Source organism: Polypterus senegalus, chromosome 17 (assembly GCF_016835505.1).
Source record: "Polypterus senegalus isolate Bchr_013 chromosome 17, ASM1683550v1, whole genome shotgun sequence".
Lineage (NCBI taxonomy): Eukaryota > Metazoa > Chordata > Cladistia > Polypteriformes > Polypteridae > Polypterus > Polypterus senegalus.
The window spans coordinates 36768380-36788549 of NC_053170.1; the positions used below are offsets into that span (position 1 = coordinate 36768380).

At 38.8% G+C, this 20170-nt stretch overlaps 1 protein-coding gene across 1 annotated transcript; it reads left to right on the forward strand.

Annotated features, from left to right (window-relative positions):
* The first annotated feature begins 12369 nt into the window (after positions 1-12369).
* LOC120517944 (nuclear receptor subfamily 0 group B member 2-like) lies at positions 12370-14740 on the forward strand. Its single transcript, XM_039740469.1, has 2 exons — positions 12370-13004; positions 13182-14740. The coding sequence occupies exons 1-2, from the start codon at positions 12458-12460 to the stop codon at positions 13421-13423; spliced, it is 789 nt and encodes a 262-aa protein (XP_039596403.1). The 5' UTR covers positions 12370-12457; the 3' UTR covers positions 13424-14740.
* The last annotated feature ends 5430 nt before the right edge of the window (positions 14741-20170 follow it).

A 20170-nucleotide genomic window follows, 5' to 3' on the forward strand; every position in this document is an offset into this window, starting at 1 on the left:
GAAGAAAGAGAAGAGAGAAAAATGACCAGCTAATTAAACAGCGAGATCAGGTAGGAGGTAAAATGACTTAAGGCTTGTGTAACTGTTTGGATCAAAAAAATGAAATCATTTCCATGTACATTATATGGTGAAAATATTGTGGACACCTGACAGTCACACCTATATGAGCCACAAGAATTTGTAGTATGCCTGTGAGAATTTGTGCCCTTTCAGCCAAAACAGTATTTTTGGTGTCAGGTATTGATTGTGTATGAGAAGACCAGGCTCACAGTCAGCTTTGTATTTCATCCCAAAGGTGTTCAATAGAGTTCTGTGCAGGCCACACAAGTTCCTTCATGTCTTTATGTACTTGACTTTGTGCACAGGGACACAGTCGTGCTGCGAACAGAAAAGGGCCTTCAAGTAAATGTCGCCGCAAAGTTGGAAGGGCACGATTTTCTAAAATGACTTTGCATGTTGTAGCATTAACAGTACCCTTCACTAGAACCAAAGGGGCCTAGCCCAGACCCTGACAAACAGCCCCAGACCATTATCCCTCCTTCACTAAACGTACGCATGGGTCACAGTTGCCATAAATATAAGCAAGCTTTCACGTCAAATGTTCTTTTATACATTTGCATAAGAAGTCCCGTACACACATTTCAAGGCTCTTTTTTGTGTGTACACAAGCTTGGTGTTGATATTGCTTGCTGAGGCAGTTTAGAACGCTGCTGTGAGTGATGCCACAGAGGAAAGGCAATTTTTACGTGCCATGTGCTTTGGCACTGTGAGCTTGTAAGGTCTACCACTTTGTGGCTAAGCACGTTGTTACTTGTAGATGCTTCCACTTCACAATAATAGCACTTGCAGTTGCTGATCTAGCAGAGACGACTTTTCACATACTGACTTATGGCAAAGGTGGCATCAATGACAGTGCTATATTTAAAGTCATTAAGCTCTTGAATAAGATCCATTCTACTTCCAATGTTTGTCAATGGAGATTGCGTGGCTGTCTGCTTGATTTTATGCACCTGTTAACAATCGGAGTCGGACTGAAACACCTGAACTCAGTAATTCTGACATAACTTTGACCATATTGTGTCATTAATGACACTTTTCACTAAAAGATCCCATATGATTTTGTGAGAACCGACAGAGAGAAATATTAATTACAAAGCAGCATAAAAGTATGTGTATGGCTAAGCTTGCATGAGAAATTTTAACCCAGTTTACATTATATAATGAAATTTCACAAAAACTGCAGTATTTACAAGAAACTGTTGTGTGAAAAAGGAACACACCTTTTCAATAATATTCAAAAGACTAAGAGTTATAATAAGATGTCACAGAATACTTGGGACTGTTTACTTTGCTGAAAAAGAAGTTATGCATAAGGAATAATAAGCCAGACAATGGAATATGACAATTACAGTAAATACAAATAGCATAATGGTATTCTGAGGACAGCTGTGTCACGTACAAGGGACATACTTGTATTTTAAGAACATGAGGTGTTAAAAAAGTGTAGAAAGAAAGATGCTGTAAATGAATGCTAATAAAAGAACATCAAATGACGATACGTTTTAAAAGTACATTACTTTGCTTAATTTGTTGATTCAGCACTACATTTATATCCATCAATTCATCCATCTGTTTTTTGAATTAGTTTTTTTATGTTGCAGTGTTGTAGGATGCTTTAGCCTATCATGGCAACACTGGGTTCAGGGCAGGAAACAACCCTAAAAAGAATGCCAGATCATTGTAGGAGACACTAACACACAAGCATGCTAATTCATTTCTGGTCACTTTGGAGATGTTAATTGATCCAGTCATTAACTTAAAACTTACTCTGATGAGTAAGTGTTTGATGAAAGTGCTACATTCTTTAATAATAATCATTTCTTCATTTCATAATGATTGTCTTTGACCTGACTTTTTTCATCAGCTATACTTTCAGTTTCCTCTGTTAGCTATAACACACTGCAGTATTCATTTATACACAGATCATGTTTATAGAATACACTTTACACAAAACTGCAACATGGGCATTAATGACAAAATAAAGCTCTATAACAGCATTTCTGTACTGGATCATATAATGCACTAGTAAGACCTCATCTGGAGTACTGTGTGCAGTTCTGGTCACCACGGTACAAGAAAGACAGAGCAGCACTTGAAACTGTGCAGAGGAGAGAAAATACATCCTAGGACTTAATGGCATGTCCTACTCTGACAGACTCGGGGAATTAAACGTGTTTAGTCTCAAGCAGAGGAGACTAAGTGGGGACCTAATCCAGGTATTCAAAAACCTCAAAGGCATTAATAAAGTAGATCCAGCAACATTCTTTCAGCTTAATGGTGAATCACATACTTGAGGACATCCGTGGAAATGAAGGAGAAGTGCATTTAAGACTGAAGACAGGAAGCACTTCTTTACACAAAGAGTTGCGAGACTCTTCTACAAACTACAGAGACATGGAGTTGAAGCAGAAAGCTTGGCAACCTGTAAGAAGTATCTAGATGAGATATTGGGACAGCTTAGCTATTACATATACAAATGGGCTTGATGGACTGAATGGTCTTCTCTTGTTTGTTAAATTTCTTATCTTCTTATGTTCTAGTTTTAATGAGCGGGTCCATGTTTCTGTAGTATTATGATAGTTTCAAGATAAGAATGCAAATGTTAATTGTAATGAGTTAATAGTAATTTAAATGTGAACATGATGTAATTGATAATATTTTTCCTGTAAATGGATGAAATGCTTAGCATTCTGAACTTGTTAATGAAACAAAAGTAAGAGACTGTATGCTCTGGGTTCCTATTAGGTAAGGTCTAAACAAATCCAAATCATATTATGTGATATCATATACTGTTAAACTCTGTTCCGTACTTGAAATATTTTTATTTTACTATTATACTGTATTGAGGATTACTTTGCATGTGTTTGTTCTGTGTATTGTATTGTTTTGACCCCCTTCTTTTAGACACCCACTCCACACCCAGCCTACCTGGAAAGGGGTCCCTCTATGAACTGCCTTTCTTAAGGTTTCTTCCCTTTTTTTACCCTATCAGGGTGTTTTTTGAGGAGTTTTTCCTTGTCTTCTTAGAGAGTCAAAGCTGGGGGGCTGTCAAAAGGCAGGTCCTGTTAAAGCCCATTGCAACACTTCTTGTGTGATTTTGGACTATACAAAAATACATTGTATTGTATTGTAAATTGTAAGGTAAACAATAAAGCAGGTTGTCTCAGAGGAGAAACCTCAGGAAGTCCCCAAAAACAGTAAATGCTACAAAAACAACCTCATCCTAAACATCAGTAAAACAAACAAGGCCATTGTGGACTTCAGGAATCATGGCAGAAGTCACACACCCATTATCACTGACTGCTTTTCAGAGGCAACAGTGAATAACTTCAGGTTCTGTGGCCTCCACATTTCAGAGAGGCTGAGATGAACACTGGACTCATTATTATGAAAGCACATTAGCACCTTCACTTGCTGAGAGCTAAAGAAGTGGAGTATGAAGAGAGCAACACTTAAAAGCTTTTACCAAAACTACAGTTAAATGCATTCTCACTATTGGATTACAGTATGGTATGGTGAAGCCACAGCTCAGGTCAAGGTGTGTGAGGTCTACTCAGAAGATTATAGGGACTGAACTACCTTTTTTATATTGACAGCAATCTACCTAATTTACTGGCACAGCAAAGCACAAGATATGTTAGGACATAAATCACCCTGGCCTAAGCTGTTTTACCCCCTGGATTCTGATAGGTGACATCACAGAATCAGAACACTGCCAGCCGGATTCAGGAATGTTTTTTCCCCAAAGACATTCACATCATGGCAATTTAACCTGGCACATGCACATATCAGAAATACTTTTTGATTGACTTTTGTCTGTTGTCTTGCACTGATGGTTGCACTGTCCTTCATTGCCCTGCAGTCTGCTTGGTATCGCATTCTGTCTGTGAAATGAGTGTCGCTAAACAAGTAAGCGTTCCAGTGCACTATTTGCACCTGGCCAATAAAGAATCTTGAATCAAAATGTATTTGAAATAAAGCCAAGATGTCTGCTGCCATATAACTATTCAGCACATTCCAAACAATAGCAACTGGTCTCCAGAATAAAGGGAGTGGATGAATAAATGGTACATTTTCTTTATTATTTTTTCTTTCCAGGTGGTACTATTATAATTTGTCTATCAATAACAATAATGATTATAAAAATAATAATATATTTACCCTGCGGTGGGCTGGCACCCTGCCCGGGGTTTGTTTCCTCCCTTGCGCCCTGTGTTGGCTGGGATTGGCTCCAGCAGACCCCCGTGATTCTATAGTTAGGATACAGCGGGTTGGATAATGGATGGATGGACAATATATTTACCTTCTGAGTGCCTTCCTGTGCTCAAAGCTATAAAAAATAAAATGGGTACAATAGGCACAGCAGTACAAAGTTTAATAAACATCTGAGCATAGAAGTTACATATTATCAAACGTTTTATCCATTGTTAGACATTTTAGTCATGGAATTTACTTTCTTTCTCTTTTTTGACTCAGTTAATGTGACGACCAGAACTACACACAATAATCCAGTAATGCCTGTGCAGTCTCCTTCTAAAAATGAGGATCTGGAGCACCTGTTGTGCTCCGGAGGGTAGAATGATTAAGTTACACTAAATTAATTTACTTTGATATAGTCAATAATATTGTAAGTGTGGAATAATGTAAAGCTTGGATGGAGATTTCAGGTTAATAAGGTAATTCCAGGACCTACACTAGAGTAACCTATGCACTAAATAAACTTAATCAGATATGAGTAATCAGCCTAGGCTGTGTAATTCCTGGTTTTTGCCCTTTGAATAAATTACTTTTCTTATCTGTAAACATTGTCTGTGCTTGGTACGATAGTGATAACAAAAGGGGAAATTATTGTATTAGCTTGTATCATCTCAGACTGGCTACTTCAAGTGTAGTTAACCCAATAAAAAGCTATTATGGTTTGCCTGTTAAGGTGGGCTAGTAGCAGAATAAAAACCATGATTTTCTGCTTGCATTACAATACAGACATTTGAAAATCGGAGGCTTAGAGTTTCCCATGATGGGTGTTTTGCATGCCACAGCTGCTGTCTGTCATATGAATAAAAAGAAAAGTCACAATACTTACTGTATTTAATGTAAGAACATAAGAAATGTTACAAAAGAGAAGAGACATTTCAGTTTAATAAGTTTGCTTGGGAAACTACATTCTAAGTTGTCCCAGTATTCCACCCACCCATAGCTAGTTGTCTCAGTATCTCATCCAGATACCTTTTAAAAGTCATGTAGGTTTCTTCTTCAAGTTCAACAACAGAGACTGGACTCAGTTGTAAAGCTTTTAAACTGGACACACTGGTTGGCTTATTCTTTTACAGTAATGCTAGATCTCTCATCACTTATATCTTTCCACTCCATATTGAAATCTTCTCCAGTAAGATGCTTAGAGCACCTTTTCTGTTAAAGTTACTTTTTTATGGTGTATTCTTTTCTTTTTACTTTCTTTCATCTTTCTTCTCCTTAAAATGTATAACTTAGTGATTTCACCTCAAATTTGGTGAAAATCCAGAAATGTTCAGCAATTTTGGTGAAGTCGGTGAAATGTATTGAAGTCACTGGAGAAGGAGAAACTGCACTAGTTTTGAGTGTATTATAATGGCGCAATGGTCTATTAAGCATCCCCGAGGGCTGGGGAAGCCTCTCCCAGTTATACTGGAATGATGATTGTGGCCAAAAATGTGACCTGAGCTGTGAGACACCAGTGTTAACCACTGCACCGCCATGCCTCTCAGAGATACAATTATACTCTGGGTCATTTATCTCTCTCTGTGTCTGACACTCACAGTGACTGTGAAAAAAGGGATCAGTGTTATATACTTGGGGTGCTGTCCATATCACTACCTGATTTACACTACATAGCGAGAAGCATGACATGATTAATCCAGGAGTATTGAGACAATGTGCAATAAATCTATGCAGAACAATGAAGCATTTTTAAAATATTCTCATTACGGTCACCTTATGTATGATTCGAATGAAAATACTATGAGTTTTTTTTTTAATGCATGTAGGTGCAAATTCGTCTGCTGTAACGATCAGGTAATGACATCACGCATGCATGAATATGCCATTAATTGTTCACACTTATGTAAATCAGATGGGGCGGTGCCATAAAGTGTCCGATGCAAATTGAGCAAATAGTGCAGATCGGGTATTGACATCCCCATCCCAAATGGGTGCAACAGCTCTGTGATATCATGCTGGCCCAGCAAAGCAACATGGGATGCAGGGAATAACAAGTTTTCCCAAGACGACCATCAGGCAAATTTTGAGGGAAACATTTGGCAAACAAGGTTACCAGTGAACCCAGTAATTTTGCTGTGAAAAACACTATGACAAATGTTGCCAATCAACACTAGTTATAATGAAAAAAAGAAATTCTTGGACTTTCTGTGTTATGCCTTTGAGTGGTCCCTTTGCATATGGCTGACCCTCATGGGCATATCCTGGAATTCTCTATTAGCACAACCTCCATTATATGTATTTACTTTCATGGGTGTCCCCATCTTGTGTGGTTGGTCACTATGATGCTACATGGTTGCTTAGCAAGTGATGCATATGCCATGTGGCTCAAAAATATCATGGCAGCCATGTTACATAAAATGGCCACTCAGTTAAAGTAGCAGCAATTTTTCAAAAAGTTAAGGATAAACATCCTGAGAGACTTGTACTTCACCAAAATCCAGTTAGGTTCAAATTCTAGTTTTGATTTAGCTGTGCATTTTTAATTTGAGTGTAACATCGATATGGAAACTGATCTCAACTTTTAATGAAAGATAGATACTTTATTAATTCCAATTCCGGCGCCGGAAATAGAAGAAATACAACTTTCTGATGATTCTTCTGAAACGTCACTAAAAGAAAGACTAATAATAGATCTCTTCCACTCCTCCAGGCCAGATTAAGACCCTGGCAGGCCCCTGGGTGATGAAGACAGCTCTCTAACAGAGACTTGATCTTACTTTTAACATTTCATTTCAGCAAGCAGACAGCTGGTCATTTCATGCAGCACAGTTGTTTAGACTTTTGATTTTGGTGCTCGGACACTCGATGAATGGATAGGGGGAGGTTTCCCACGTAGTAATTTCAGCACATGAACACTTGATTGTCTCAATGATCGGATAAGGGGGTTCAAAATAAAAGGCCCCTTTGCCACCAACGCCCCTGAGTACACGACCAGAATACCATGATGGTAGATCTGCTCCTGCATTCTTCTAATCTGCTCATGGACTTTAAAGACAAATTTTCATTGTTCATGACAACCATACCTGCATATTTTTGAGATATGTTTTGAGATAAGACTACAAAGAGAAAACCCCATGGAAATAGGGGCCAAACATTCAAACTCCACAAAGAGAATTGGGTCTCATGGAGCAGTGAGCCACCACAATGTCCATCGTTTGATTTTATTTCAAGAACTGCTATATGAAGATTTACATGGTTAAATTGCACATTGTGCATGTCCACACTAATAGTGACTAATCAGGCATTAATTTAACATCCCTGAGGCAGCAGTACAAACTATTTATTAGCGCCTGTTGCATTCCAGTGCTGAACTGGCATAGCCGTTGTAGTGCCATTAATAGCTGGTTTATCCAAATACCTTCTAGGTGTGTGTTCTTCACACGTTTCAATAATGTGCTCTTCAGCTGAAGCTCTAAATGCTAAAATTAATTAAAGTGATATTATCAAGATCTCTATGGCACTAAGGATTTATGAGTCGAATTTAAAGACACAACAAAATCTTGAACAAAACTACAACTGTACAGGTAAGCTTATGTACATTATGAAGTAAATCAGAGCCTTGTATGGACATCCATATATAAATGTTACAAAGCAAAGCTAAGGTCAATAAACAGGAGAAAAAGGAAAGAAAAATCACTTCCTTATAAAATAATTATAATTGCAGATAAAAAGCGACATGGTAATTGATCATTGTTTACCAGCAGGGTCCTCTGGGTATCTGGTGCATGATAAAGCCTGCCCCCACTTCCTCAATCTTTGTGTGCCATGTGTCCTGCAAAACACATACAGTATAGGTGGAGTGAAAGATTGCACAAGACAGACAAAGACAAAGAACCTAAGGCAGTTCTTCAGTAAAGTCAGTACTGAACTCTTCGTCTGGCCTGGTGTAAATACATGAGTTTTTAAATCTTATTCTCTGAACGTCCATGAACAAAAGTGGGAATGTAGCTAAGGGAATGAAGATCTGAGGGTCATTCAAAGAGACATGGAATGATGGAGAGAGGCTTGTAAAGATGTGTAAGTGACAGGGATAATCTGAAAAGCAATAATATGGGACTAGTGGAACACATGCAGACAAACATGAGTTGTTGATAGCCACACCTTCTGTCCCAAACAATAGAGAACAGCACCTAAAGTCTGGAGACCTCCTAAAATGAGAAATATGAATCAAATGACTTATCACTAAGGACGCTTGAACAATCCGAGTCTAAAGAAAAAATATGTAGATTAGAGACAATCAGAAAGTATAGAAAATAGATATGTGATATGGCAGGACCTAGATAAACTAGATAAACTAATCACATACATTATCCACCTTGTGTGTGTCCTTCTATGTCATTCCAAATGATGGTGGCACATCACAAACATTGTTATAAATGCATTGCATTAGTCATTTGGTGCGTCACAAATATTAAGAAAACGTTTTACGACTCCCATACCAAATGGCATATAACAGAGGCTTATGCCTCATGGTGTACTGCAAATGTTAACGCTGCGGCCTATGTTGTTTATTTAGATGTCAATATGAATTAGATTGGTAGCACAGCTAATCTATTTTAAAAAAGGGTATGTTATTAATTTTTTGTGCATTTTTCTTCATTAATTTACGAGCCTGCAAACTTCTTTTAAGGGTTTTCTGGAGCCCTAGATTCTGAATCTTGCATTAGTTTTAGGAATGAAAGCTTACTGTTGTTACCTTTTTTGTCACCATTTTATTTTGTTCATGATCACTACCATGTTGGTCATCCCATCATTAGGTCAGCTCCGCAATGTTAGGGCCTTTTCTCAGATGTTGTGAACTACCAATAATGATGTGACAGGTTAAAAAGTCGCCATTCCAGGCACTTTCTTTTACAGGTTTGAGGATTCCAAAAACCTTTTAGGCAATCAGTTTTTTGTTTAAAACAACCTTTATTCTAAACTACAGTTTGGTCTTGATTTGTGCCAGAACTTTTGACTAAGATTTATTTTCTCATTTTGGTTTGGTTGGTGATGCAATCTCCATAATTTTGACTTTTTTCTAGCTTTGACTGTTGACCCCCTTTAAAAAACGTACTTACTAGTGTGCTAGCATAAAAATCTGTTGGAGAACCATGAAATTTCAATTGTTAGGTAAGTATAAATTAACCATTTCTATATGTAAAAGTAATTTCTTTAGAGTCCCTAAATGTACTGCATTGGAAAAACAGATCACGGTCATCACATAGTGAAGAACAACAACAAACCGGATCAAAAACTAGTCTGAAATAAAAAATTAAACAGTGGCCCCAGGGTTTGCTTCACTTTCCTGACATTGTGTGGTCAGTGTAAACTAGCCATTAAAAAAATCAAATAAAGTGATGAGAAATGTTGCAAATAATTTCCATGCAGAGTGTCAAACAAGAGTTTTTGCAACAAAAAGCTAAGCAAAAGCAGCGTCAGGTGACAATCTGGCTTTTCAAATGAAGATCTGAAGAGCTGTTGATCTTACAGACATACCTTTATTAGGGAAAATGAGCACTGTGACAAAACTTAGCAACTCACCTGGTCATGTCACCTGCCATACTGAATCTTAGCAGAAAAGACAAAACAAAATGGATAAAACAATACAAAAACATTCCTACCCGGCTGATACACCTCACAGACAGTGAGCATAATGATAAAAAAGAGATTCTTTGTAAATGTCATATAATAATTAACAAAAACGGTGCAAAGGACTTTAAGTCACAAATATCAAAGACATCCCTAAAAGTGAAAGAGACAAACTGTTAAAAACTATTACTGTAAAAACAAAACAAATTTTTAAAATGTACTTATTTATCGGATTGATTCAAAAAGGGGATGTATAGGAACACAAAAGGGGCAAAAATAGGAGGTTTGTTAAAATACAAACTTAAAAGTGAACAACACCAAGAATCAGAAACCTTAAATCAAAAGCAGATGGTCCAAACCATGAAATCCATAATTAGAAAGACAAAAAAATTCAAAAAGACAGGAATAAAAGAGCTGAAACCGCCGTGGGCCAGCAGCTTCTCCTTTTATATGACTGCGGCAGTACTCAAGCTGCATCATTAGGTGACCCATTAGGCTCTACATAAAGGAGGCAGGGCACAAAACAAAGAAAACTAAAACATATAATACTAACATACACCAAAATAAATGCAAAACAATTATTAAACTTTACCATATCAATAAACTAAATATTAATTTAATCATATGATATAGAAAAGCACCCTGCCCAGGATTGGTTCCTGGCTTGTGCCCTGTGTTGGCTGGGATTGGCTCCAGCAGACCCCCGTGACCCTGTGTTCGGATTCAGCGGGTTGGAAGATGGATGGATGGATATAGAAAAGGAAACAGACAATATCAACGATATATGTAATGTTTAGATAGATAGATAGATAGATAGATAGATAGATAGATACTTTATTAATCCCAAAGGGAAATTCACAATCTCCAGCAGCAGCATACATTTAAAAAACAGGAAAACATTTTAAAACAAACGGAAAACATACTTGAGTCAGGGATGATACTCTGGCTAAAACTTAACAGAAACCAACCTTGTACTGATAAAAGAGACATTTTATTAAAACCAGAACAATTATACGGGTTAGGTCTATGTCCACACTGCTAAGTTTTCCTATAAAAACAGCATTTTAAAGGAAAACCATCTCCATCCTTTTTTTAATATCATTTACAAAAGTATATCTGTCCACATTACAATGAAAAAAACACATATGACATAGACGTTCTCCAAAAGTGGACACACGCCCATCAGTGAAAAAATGTTGGCTGGGATGGTAACAGCACCAAGCACGGGTTTTATCAAAAAACCATTGTAACCATTAACGTATATGCCACACATGCAATATGTAACATTCAAAATGTTCAAAACACAATTTAGATGCATACATGTAAGCAAGCACAACAAGCGCCACGGAAAGCAACGTTTTAACGCCTGTTATGTTATAATATGATTTTCTTCTGTGAAAAGTGACCAGTCAAGGAATGCAATGTTGCAATGAGCAGAATCCAGTCAGGAAAGGGCCATGAAATGAGCACCAACCAACCAGAGCATGATAAGAGTCAGCATATTTAAAAGTGCATGTTTTCTCCATCCACATTACAATGGTCAGGCTGTATTTCTAGAAGCATACAGCTCTGGAGACCATTTTCACAATTTGCTATTTTTGGGGGTTGAAAATGCCAGGGTAGTGTGAATGAGAGGCAAAAATTACACTAATGTCTGCATTTAAAAAAAAAAAAACGTAGTAGTTTGGATAAAGCCTAAGTCTGGAGCGTTATCTGGTAAGTCAATTTCTTAAAACCATTCTAAATCAAGAGACAAACTAACACAAGAAAATGATATTTAAGATTACAGAGCTCAAGTCAGAGCATCACTTGCTACTCATGCACTTCATTTTATACAAAGGCCTACCAGAGAGCAGACGTGTCAATGACATGGCAGTTGGTCATTGAGTAGTGACTAGGCATGGCTGAAAACAGGGACATCGCTGCTTTCCTGAGGTCAGTGAATTTTACTTTGGGACCCCGTGAAAATAAACAAATAATCTGATGGTTGCTGTTTTATATAAGTCTTTTTTATAACTAAAGTGTGTGTATGTGTGTATTAGGAATACACTGAACTACAGAATTCTTAAAGATTCCGGTCCAGCCATATCACAAAGTATATATGTACTGCACAGTAATTTTAGCTTGCGTCATAAAAACAAGGTCACTTTCGTTTTCATAAGAAGATTTCCAATGTTTGCTCTGGCCCATTTCCTGCTCAATAGGTGCAAGCCAGAGATGATTGCCTCTTTATTCTGTCTGTTTGATTACACCCTTAGTCCTTGGTAGCTTGGTACAGGTTGGGTTAATGACTGAGGTAATGCAGATAAGACAGCAGCACCCTCCAATAAACTGTCAGACTTCATTGAGAAAAGCTTATCTGCTCCACGTGGAGCAAAGCCTCCCAAGCCAAGCAGTCCAGGGTCATTTTGTTTTTCAATGAGAGTTTTTTTTTTGTTGGAGGGTCAAGGTTGCCTTGTTTTACTGAGTGGGAGATACTCTGTATAAATAGAAGAAAGATGCTTGAAGACAGGTACTGAGTACTTGTATTTCCAGAGAACAACTTATATTCATTTGTAAGACAAGGAACATGGCCTGCTTTGAAATGTTCTATGAACAATGTGAGTGCTTCAGAAAAGGAAGCCATCATTCGAATGCCATACTTTACAACATTTTAAGCCAGAAAGACACAATGAATAACAATTACAGCGTCGGGCAGTATAACTGCCACTGCAAGGTCAGGAGATCAGTCCGTCTCAAGAACCCCGAGAAAACCTGTCAGGGGGCTTCTGACATTCTGGTAAAGACAATCAGCTTCATGAAGAACCTGCCATCTTTTCACCAGCTTCCTATAAAGGACCAGCTGGCTCTCTTGCAGAGCAGCTGGGCCCCACTTTTCATTCTGGGGCTTGCTCAAGAGGGTGTGAACTTCGACGTGACAGATGTCCCAGCTACCAGCATGCTAAAACGCATCCTTCTGGACGGTCAGATCCCTGAAGCAAGTGAACCTTTTGACAGGCCACAGCCCACTTTGGTTGGAGTACAGCGGCTAAAATCTTGCCTGAATAAACTCTGGAGCTTGGATCTCAGCCCCAAAGAATATGCTTATTTAAAGGGGACTATTCTTTTTAATCCTGGTAAGTACGTACCTATAGGCATGCTATTTTTTATTTAAAATAGAACCCACTGGTGTAAAACTAGTTAGCCAAGAAATGGTTTTAACATCTTTTTTGGCAAGTTAGTTATGTTTCCACTACACTTTGGCAGGGCGTTGCTGAAGGATTGATGTATGTCGTTTCTCTCGTTTTCTCCAGACGTTCCAGGACTTAGGACATCCCAGTTCATCGAGAGCTTGCAACAGGAGGCCCAGAGAGCCCTCCACGAGGTACTCGCACCTCTCCATCCCGAAGACACGGGACGTTTTGCTCGCATCCTTTTGATCGCTTCCACGTTGAAGACTATCACTCCCATGTTCATCACTGAACTATTTTTTCGTCCTATTATTGGTCAGACGGATCTCCTCGACTTCCTGGCTGAGATGCTTTTCGCCAGATAAGTGAGATTCCACACAAGACTTTTTGGAAAAGCTGCACTGTGGTGTCTATGCGCCTGCATTCCGTGGACGAGCGCGCAGCCGGTAAAGCAGACGGCCGCCTCGCGGCTCCGTGGTGCTAAGGCGATGCAGGAAGACCCGGATTCCAATCCTGCTCTATTAGAATATGTAAAACGCGGCACTTCATGCTTGTATTATATATTTAGTAAAGAGGACTGTAAATCGAAAAGGGGGTATTTTAAAAAATATTTCACCAAGTCATCTGAACTCTGTATTTAACCCAAGCTCTATTTAGACTGAACACAATTAGGATGAATCGAACTAATTTGGCTGGCGAATATTCTTACTGAACTGCACATTTTAAATTACAATCCACTTTTAACAACATTTTAAACTTAAGGTGCATAATGTACATATTGTAAAATGATGCTTACAATTTATCATATTAGTGATGCAAAAGATGAGTTTCAAATGGCACCGGGAGCACAAATTATATTATTCAGTTTAACGCCGCGTCCATGACTGGCTCCTGCCTTGCATTTAATTTTGCCAAAACAGACTTCGCTTCCCCCTCCACCCAAAGCAAATGGAAGAGTGGATGATATTTTCTGGTGTTTCTCAAATTCCACCTCCGTTTTTCATTAATGCGGAGCGCATATTTCAGAGGCAAAGATCAAAAAACGACAGTTTAAATTTCTCAGAGAGGCTGAAATTGTGAGTGGGATAAAACAATATATTCGACCCCGGCTCGGAGGAGCTGCAGGAGAATCAGTCCGCAGGAAACCCGGTGAGGTATAAACTGTTTTACAGATTTACAGTTCAAGTACATTTGCTGTGTTATTTGTCAGTTTTCTGAATTTACCGCAGACCTTGGAGACGAGTAGCCACTCCTGCGCTTAACGGGATGTGCAGACCGCCACTTTATACATTTTGCTGTCCTGTAAACCGATGAGGTGAACCGGTGCGTTATTTTTTCACACTGAAAAATACATTTGAAAGGCAATACCAATCAATATTGGTGATCAAGTCACATGTGAAAAGTACTATGCAAATTAGAAAAGACTGCAACTTGCACAGTCCTGATTTGAGCACCGCTCACTTTACATATGATTTTTCCAGACCTCCCGTTAAATGTTCTAAAACAGACAAAATGTTGACATCATTATAATGAAATACTTGCAAAATGGATTGACAGGTCTATAAATTGTATACTGTATAGCTTATGATTGTGTGGTGTTTTATTTGTATACATGAGGAGCCTAAAGTGTAAAATAACTCTATTTTCTTTTAAATGTTCAGGAGAAAATAAATATTTTTTTAATAAAGTTTTTTGAAGTTTGCAATGTTTGTTTAGTTTGGAGTGGATTAAAACAGACGGGTGAAACGCGAAAGTGGCGCTCTTATTATGTGTTCTATGTCTGCATTATATGTTCATCCAGAACATGTTTTATCAAATGGTAATCTGGAGGGAGGGAGGGAAGTGGGCTTTTAATTCCATCTCTCACTTCCAAGGACACTGGATCTAATTCCGGATCGTCAGTGTTCGTTTGGAGCTTGCATGTTTATGCCACTTGTTGGATAAATTGGGAACTCTGCGCGACCATTTCAGAGGAAGGGTTGAGCTCAGTAAATAACATGAATGTTTCAAACGCATTAATCCATTCATCTATCCCATCTATTGCATCATTTCTTGTTTCAACACCAATAATATAATATACACATTATATCGGGATATAGGCCTAACCTAAAAACTTTCAATAACAAATCAGATGAGGAATATCGGGATATAAATGTGCGTACAAGCTCCATTCTTTGACTATTCCCTAGCTGAACCTATTAATCAATCAGTCCATTTACGAAACTCGCATTTTCCCTGTACACATTTGCAAAGAGAAGGGGCAGCTCCTTGAAACAATTTCAGGGCTCACTCAGACACATGCTAGGACCACTATTGGACAATTAAACTGATCGGGTTTGAGAATTTTTTTAGCAATGAAAGGGGGCACCGGGGCGCTGTGAAGCGCTGCGTCACCCTACCATGTCGCCAACCACACTGTCTTACTTTCTCAGTTAACTTTGTGTCGGTGCTTTTGTCCCTTAATTTTCAATTTTACCTGTAAGGTATTCTGTTTTTGCTATCAGTCTTCTTCTGTACTTCTTTTAAACAGACGGCGTTAAATTCAACAAACCGTTGCCCGGGACAAAGCAATAAGTGGTTTAACAAATCATAGAAATGTCTTTAAATTCTTTTTTTTTTTAAGTTTTCCATTTCAGCCTAGAGCTTATGCATTTTGCACTCCTTTTAGATTTGTAAAAACACAAACCAAAGAAATTCAGAATGGGAGAGGATTTCATCGGTTGGGGACACACGTGCTGACAGCACTTCGAATCACCTGCCATGAACATCTATGGGGCTGTGTGGGAATAACTCGAGCACACGAGGCACTGGGGGCAAACAAAACGTTAAGATAAGGGGCTGAGCCGACAATCATTTAGTCCTCAAAACAGCCAAACTGTTACATCGGTTAATGCATCAGTAACTATACACCGCCTTTTTACTGTTACCCGACATTTGCGGGATAGACAAATGAGCGTCAAAATCGCGCCGACAAAATCGCGAAAGTTTCATTAAATATGAATTACTAGTTTAAAGCATATATAATAATAATAATAATAATAATGTTTATTTTATAAGTCAATATTATGAGACGCAGCATGCCATCAGCACGGCACGCAGATAGTCCTTAAGATCACGCCCTGCATATCTAGGAAGAATTGCAGCAAGACGTCTTTATAGTTGAGCGTATTTAGACTTGCTGGCTGCCTGACTGCTGGTAATTCCGCTTTGTATACGACGCGTTATGCCAACCCTCGACTGAGTTATTTGTTCGCGGCATGCCATCAGCAGTTATAACCGTTATAACCTAGCATATAATGTGTACATAATGCGCACGTGCGTGTCCCATTCTCTTGGCCTCTCTCGCGATTTCGTCGTGGCGATTTTGTCGGCGCTCATTTGTCGAAAACCAGTTAGCGGGTTTGTCGGCGCTCATTTGTCCGTCGCGGTTTTATCGGGGCGGATATGTCTATCGCGCTTTACAGACCCGGTCTTTAAAATACAACAAAGTGGTTAGGACTGCAAGAAAAAATCAAATGAGATGCATCGGAAACTTTAGAGAAAAAAAAAACAGCAACAAAAAAGTGGTATTTTAATATTATAATAGCTTTACAAAATCTTCAGTACTGCAGCATTGTGAATTTGTGGCAATACACTTTTTCATAAAATATTACTGTACAGTGAATCCATTAAATGATTTTGGCCACTATACCACTGCTTAAATGTAAATTTACATACATTTTTCAGTTTTAAATAATTTATTTACACCTTAACCTGTATTCAAGCATTTTTTACTTTGTGAATATGTAAATGTGCAGTTACTTTAATGTATTTACAACTGGGATTACAAACCCTGAATGTAAAATCTCTGCGGCGGCATCGCTAACTACTGCACCACCATGCCGCTCTGTACGGTGTGCGTGTTTGTGTGTGTGTGCGTATAGTCAATTTATGTATGTGTGTGTGTTTGTGTGGGCGTGCATTTAAACTGGCACTGTAGCGACGAGATATGAGAGGACCACCGCCATCACAATGAACTTACCGTTTAGGTAGGTAAGGTTGTGTTATGTCTTGTGAGAACGAAATATAATAAGTGTTATTATCTTTTGGTCAGCGTTTTAAACCTTTTATGTACTTTAATGTAATGCATACCTAGGGAATAATTAGACTAAATTAGACATACGTTAATGTGAAAGTGAATGCATGCTATGGCACCATTTTGCAACAGTCAGGTGAAAAGGATTGACAATTACATTGTCAATAAAGTGTAATATTCTACTGCTTATGCATCAATACTAATAACTGTTTATTCTACTCGTGCATCCATTTCTATTCCCACTTCTTCACAAATAAAGCAGTATTTATTCTAGCAGTAACAGGTGAAAGACAGCAGCATAGCCTTGCTTGGTAAAGATGGTAGTGCTTCACAAAGTGCAAAGAAAGCATGAGGAGAACATGCAAACTCCATGCAGAGGTAACCACACTGATAGCTGAATGATTACAATGTGCTGTACATACTGTAATTTTAATTAAAACAAACTTTAAATGTGGAAAGGGTTTCAGTATTCCTGGAGGTTTACTGTGCAGAGTTACCTTATGATGTAGGTAGGCAGCACTGTCTCACACCTCCTGAAATCAGGTTTCAACTCCTGGCCTGGCCACTGTCTCTGTGTGATTTACACGTTTAAATGTTGCCCCTTAATGTGCCTTTTATGGGTGAATGAAAACTAAAGTGTGAAGACTCTTTACAATGGATTGGCATTCCACGCAGGTTTGATTTTGGCTTTGCACTCATTACTGCCAAGGTAGGCTTAAAATCTCTGTGGAGATATAATAGACTAAAGAGCTTCAGAAAATGGATGGAAGGATAAATCAAAGGCATAGGAAGGCTAGAAAAATGACCTAAGTCACATCATTCTAAACCATCATATTTTCACTTCAGAAGAGTGATATAGACTTACTGTATGTGAGACTATTTCATCTGTATTTTATATATAGTAGCAAATTACAAGATGAATGCAACAGCAAAGTGCCCTGCACATACTGCGCCTGACTAACACAGTTATGGTCTCAGTGTAGGCGGGTGACTTGCGCACGATCTACACATTGAGTCAGCTCTAAGGTTTAAAACAGCAGTCCTGTGGCTTTTGGTCAAATATCTCAGTCACTGGGGTCAAACACCTGTTAGCACTCTAGTAACTCCAATTGGAGCTGTAAATGTTAAGTAATAATATAACAGAATACATGTAAAATATTTCTGAGATTGGAGCAAGAATTCAAAGGAAATATTGTGCAGGTTTACTAGCAGGCCTTCACTTTATTGCTGTCTGATTCATCTGTCAAGGTCAAACATAAGCCTGAACAATGGCAGCCCACAAAAACCCTGTGTCACACGCGCACACTCATATCCAGCACCCACGCAGACACTCCTCTCACTCAACTGAACTGAATGAAGATCTTTATCAGCATGATATAAAACCTTTGGCTAAGAGTCATTCTTTACTTACAGCACACATAAGCAGGCCACATGGATTCAGGTCTACTTCAGTCCTGGTATGGGTGTACACATGAGGGGAGCTCAGACACAAAATGCGCTACGCAAGCCTTATAACTCCGGTGTCATACACTGTAGTGCCTCTCCAATGGACTCAGCCAGTCATTCAGTCATCAGTTCATTCACCCATCACCATATTAAAGAGTCACGAGAAGATGGAGCCAATTATAACAGTTATATGCCACAGATGGATGGGTGAGAAGACTGGAGGTCACCTACTTGCACATCAGGAGAACATACAAAGCTCCCCAAGAATCAAACGTTTTTAGTATAGTGCCTTTATAGATCACACCATAAAAAGCCGACTTATAGTGCAAGACACACAAGAATCAGATTAAAAACAACATGGAGAATGTAGCAGCCTGGATATTATGATGGCAAATGTGTTGAAAATAAACACAGTATAGTAACCTGTTTCCAGTTGTTATTTTGACATCAAAAATGTAATATAGTGTTAAGTGTTAAATGTTGACTATCATGATTCACCCATCATTCAAATATTGTGCCCACCCTGTGGCCCCTTTGACTGTATTTACCTGTGGATATTATTTCCTTCAATTATGTCATTTAATCAGTCATTCAATCTTTCTACCTTCTGAACCTACTTTTCATTAAAGTTTTTTGGGAACCAAAAGTAACTCTGGTGAACTTGAAGGCTGGTGTTGTTGAGGATGAGTTGAGCTGAAAAGCATATCATATAAAAAGATTTACAAGCCCATGTATTCTATCACACTGGCGTGCTCGATGCGCACTGGAAATGAAGCCGCAGGCCAGTACTGAATACTGAGTGAAGTGCTGATCGACATGCCTGCTACAAGAGGACACAAGAACTCAAGAGTACAGAAGAGCTGAAGAGTTTAGTTATGACGATGGATATAAATATTTGCAGCTTATAACAGAACAAGATAAAATTATCCACCCATTTCTTCCCTATCCGATAATTCCGAGTCTCTGTCTAAAGGATGAAGCATCAGGTGGAAGACAGCAGCCGGCAAGTCTATGGCAGGCGCACTAACTAATCCGGGGAGAATTGATGCATGTTAGTGGGTGGTAGGGCTGGGGGTCGTATTGGCGTGCAGATACAAGGATGACGTAGGAATCGAGACACAGACCGTTCAGTTGAAAAGCATTACTTAAAAAGGAGGAGATAATTAAGAATTGAACTGCCACAAATATCTGAAATATTTTCATTTAAAACGTCAGAAAGACTTGGCGTGTCTGATTGAATAGTGAAGCGTCCCTGTGTCCGGACCTGTGAGGGTCCACGTTCCTCAGGTGGCCGCAGACCGTATGTGTATTTGCATGCTGATGTTTGAAAATAACCGAAGTGGGGCGGGGCGGTTGGCATGTATTGGGGGCAAAGGGGTGAAGCCAATTGAAGCGCCGAAGAAGACAACGGTCGTTTTTAGGACCACATATCATTAGTCTGGCATGTAGGGGCTGATCTCATACCCCTGTCTCTCAACCACCCGAATTGTTACAATATGTAGTTATAATATATCGTAGTTTGAGTGTGAGCGTGAGTGTGTCTGGACTAGGAATAAGCTGCTTCACACTCCGCTGTTCATATACATATGCA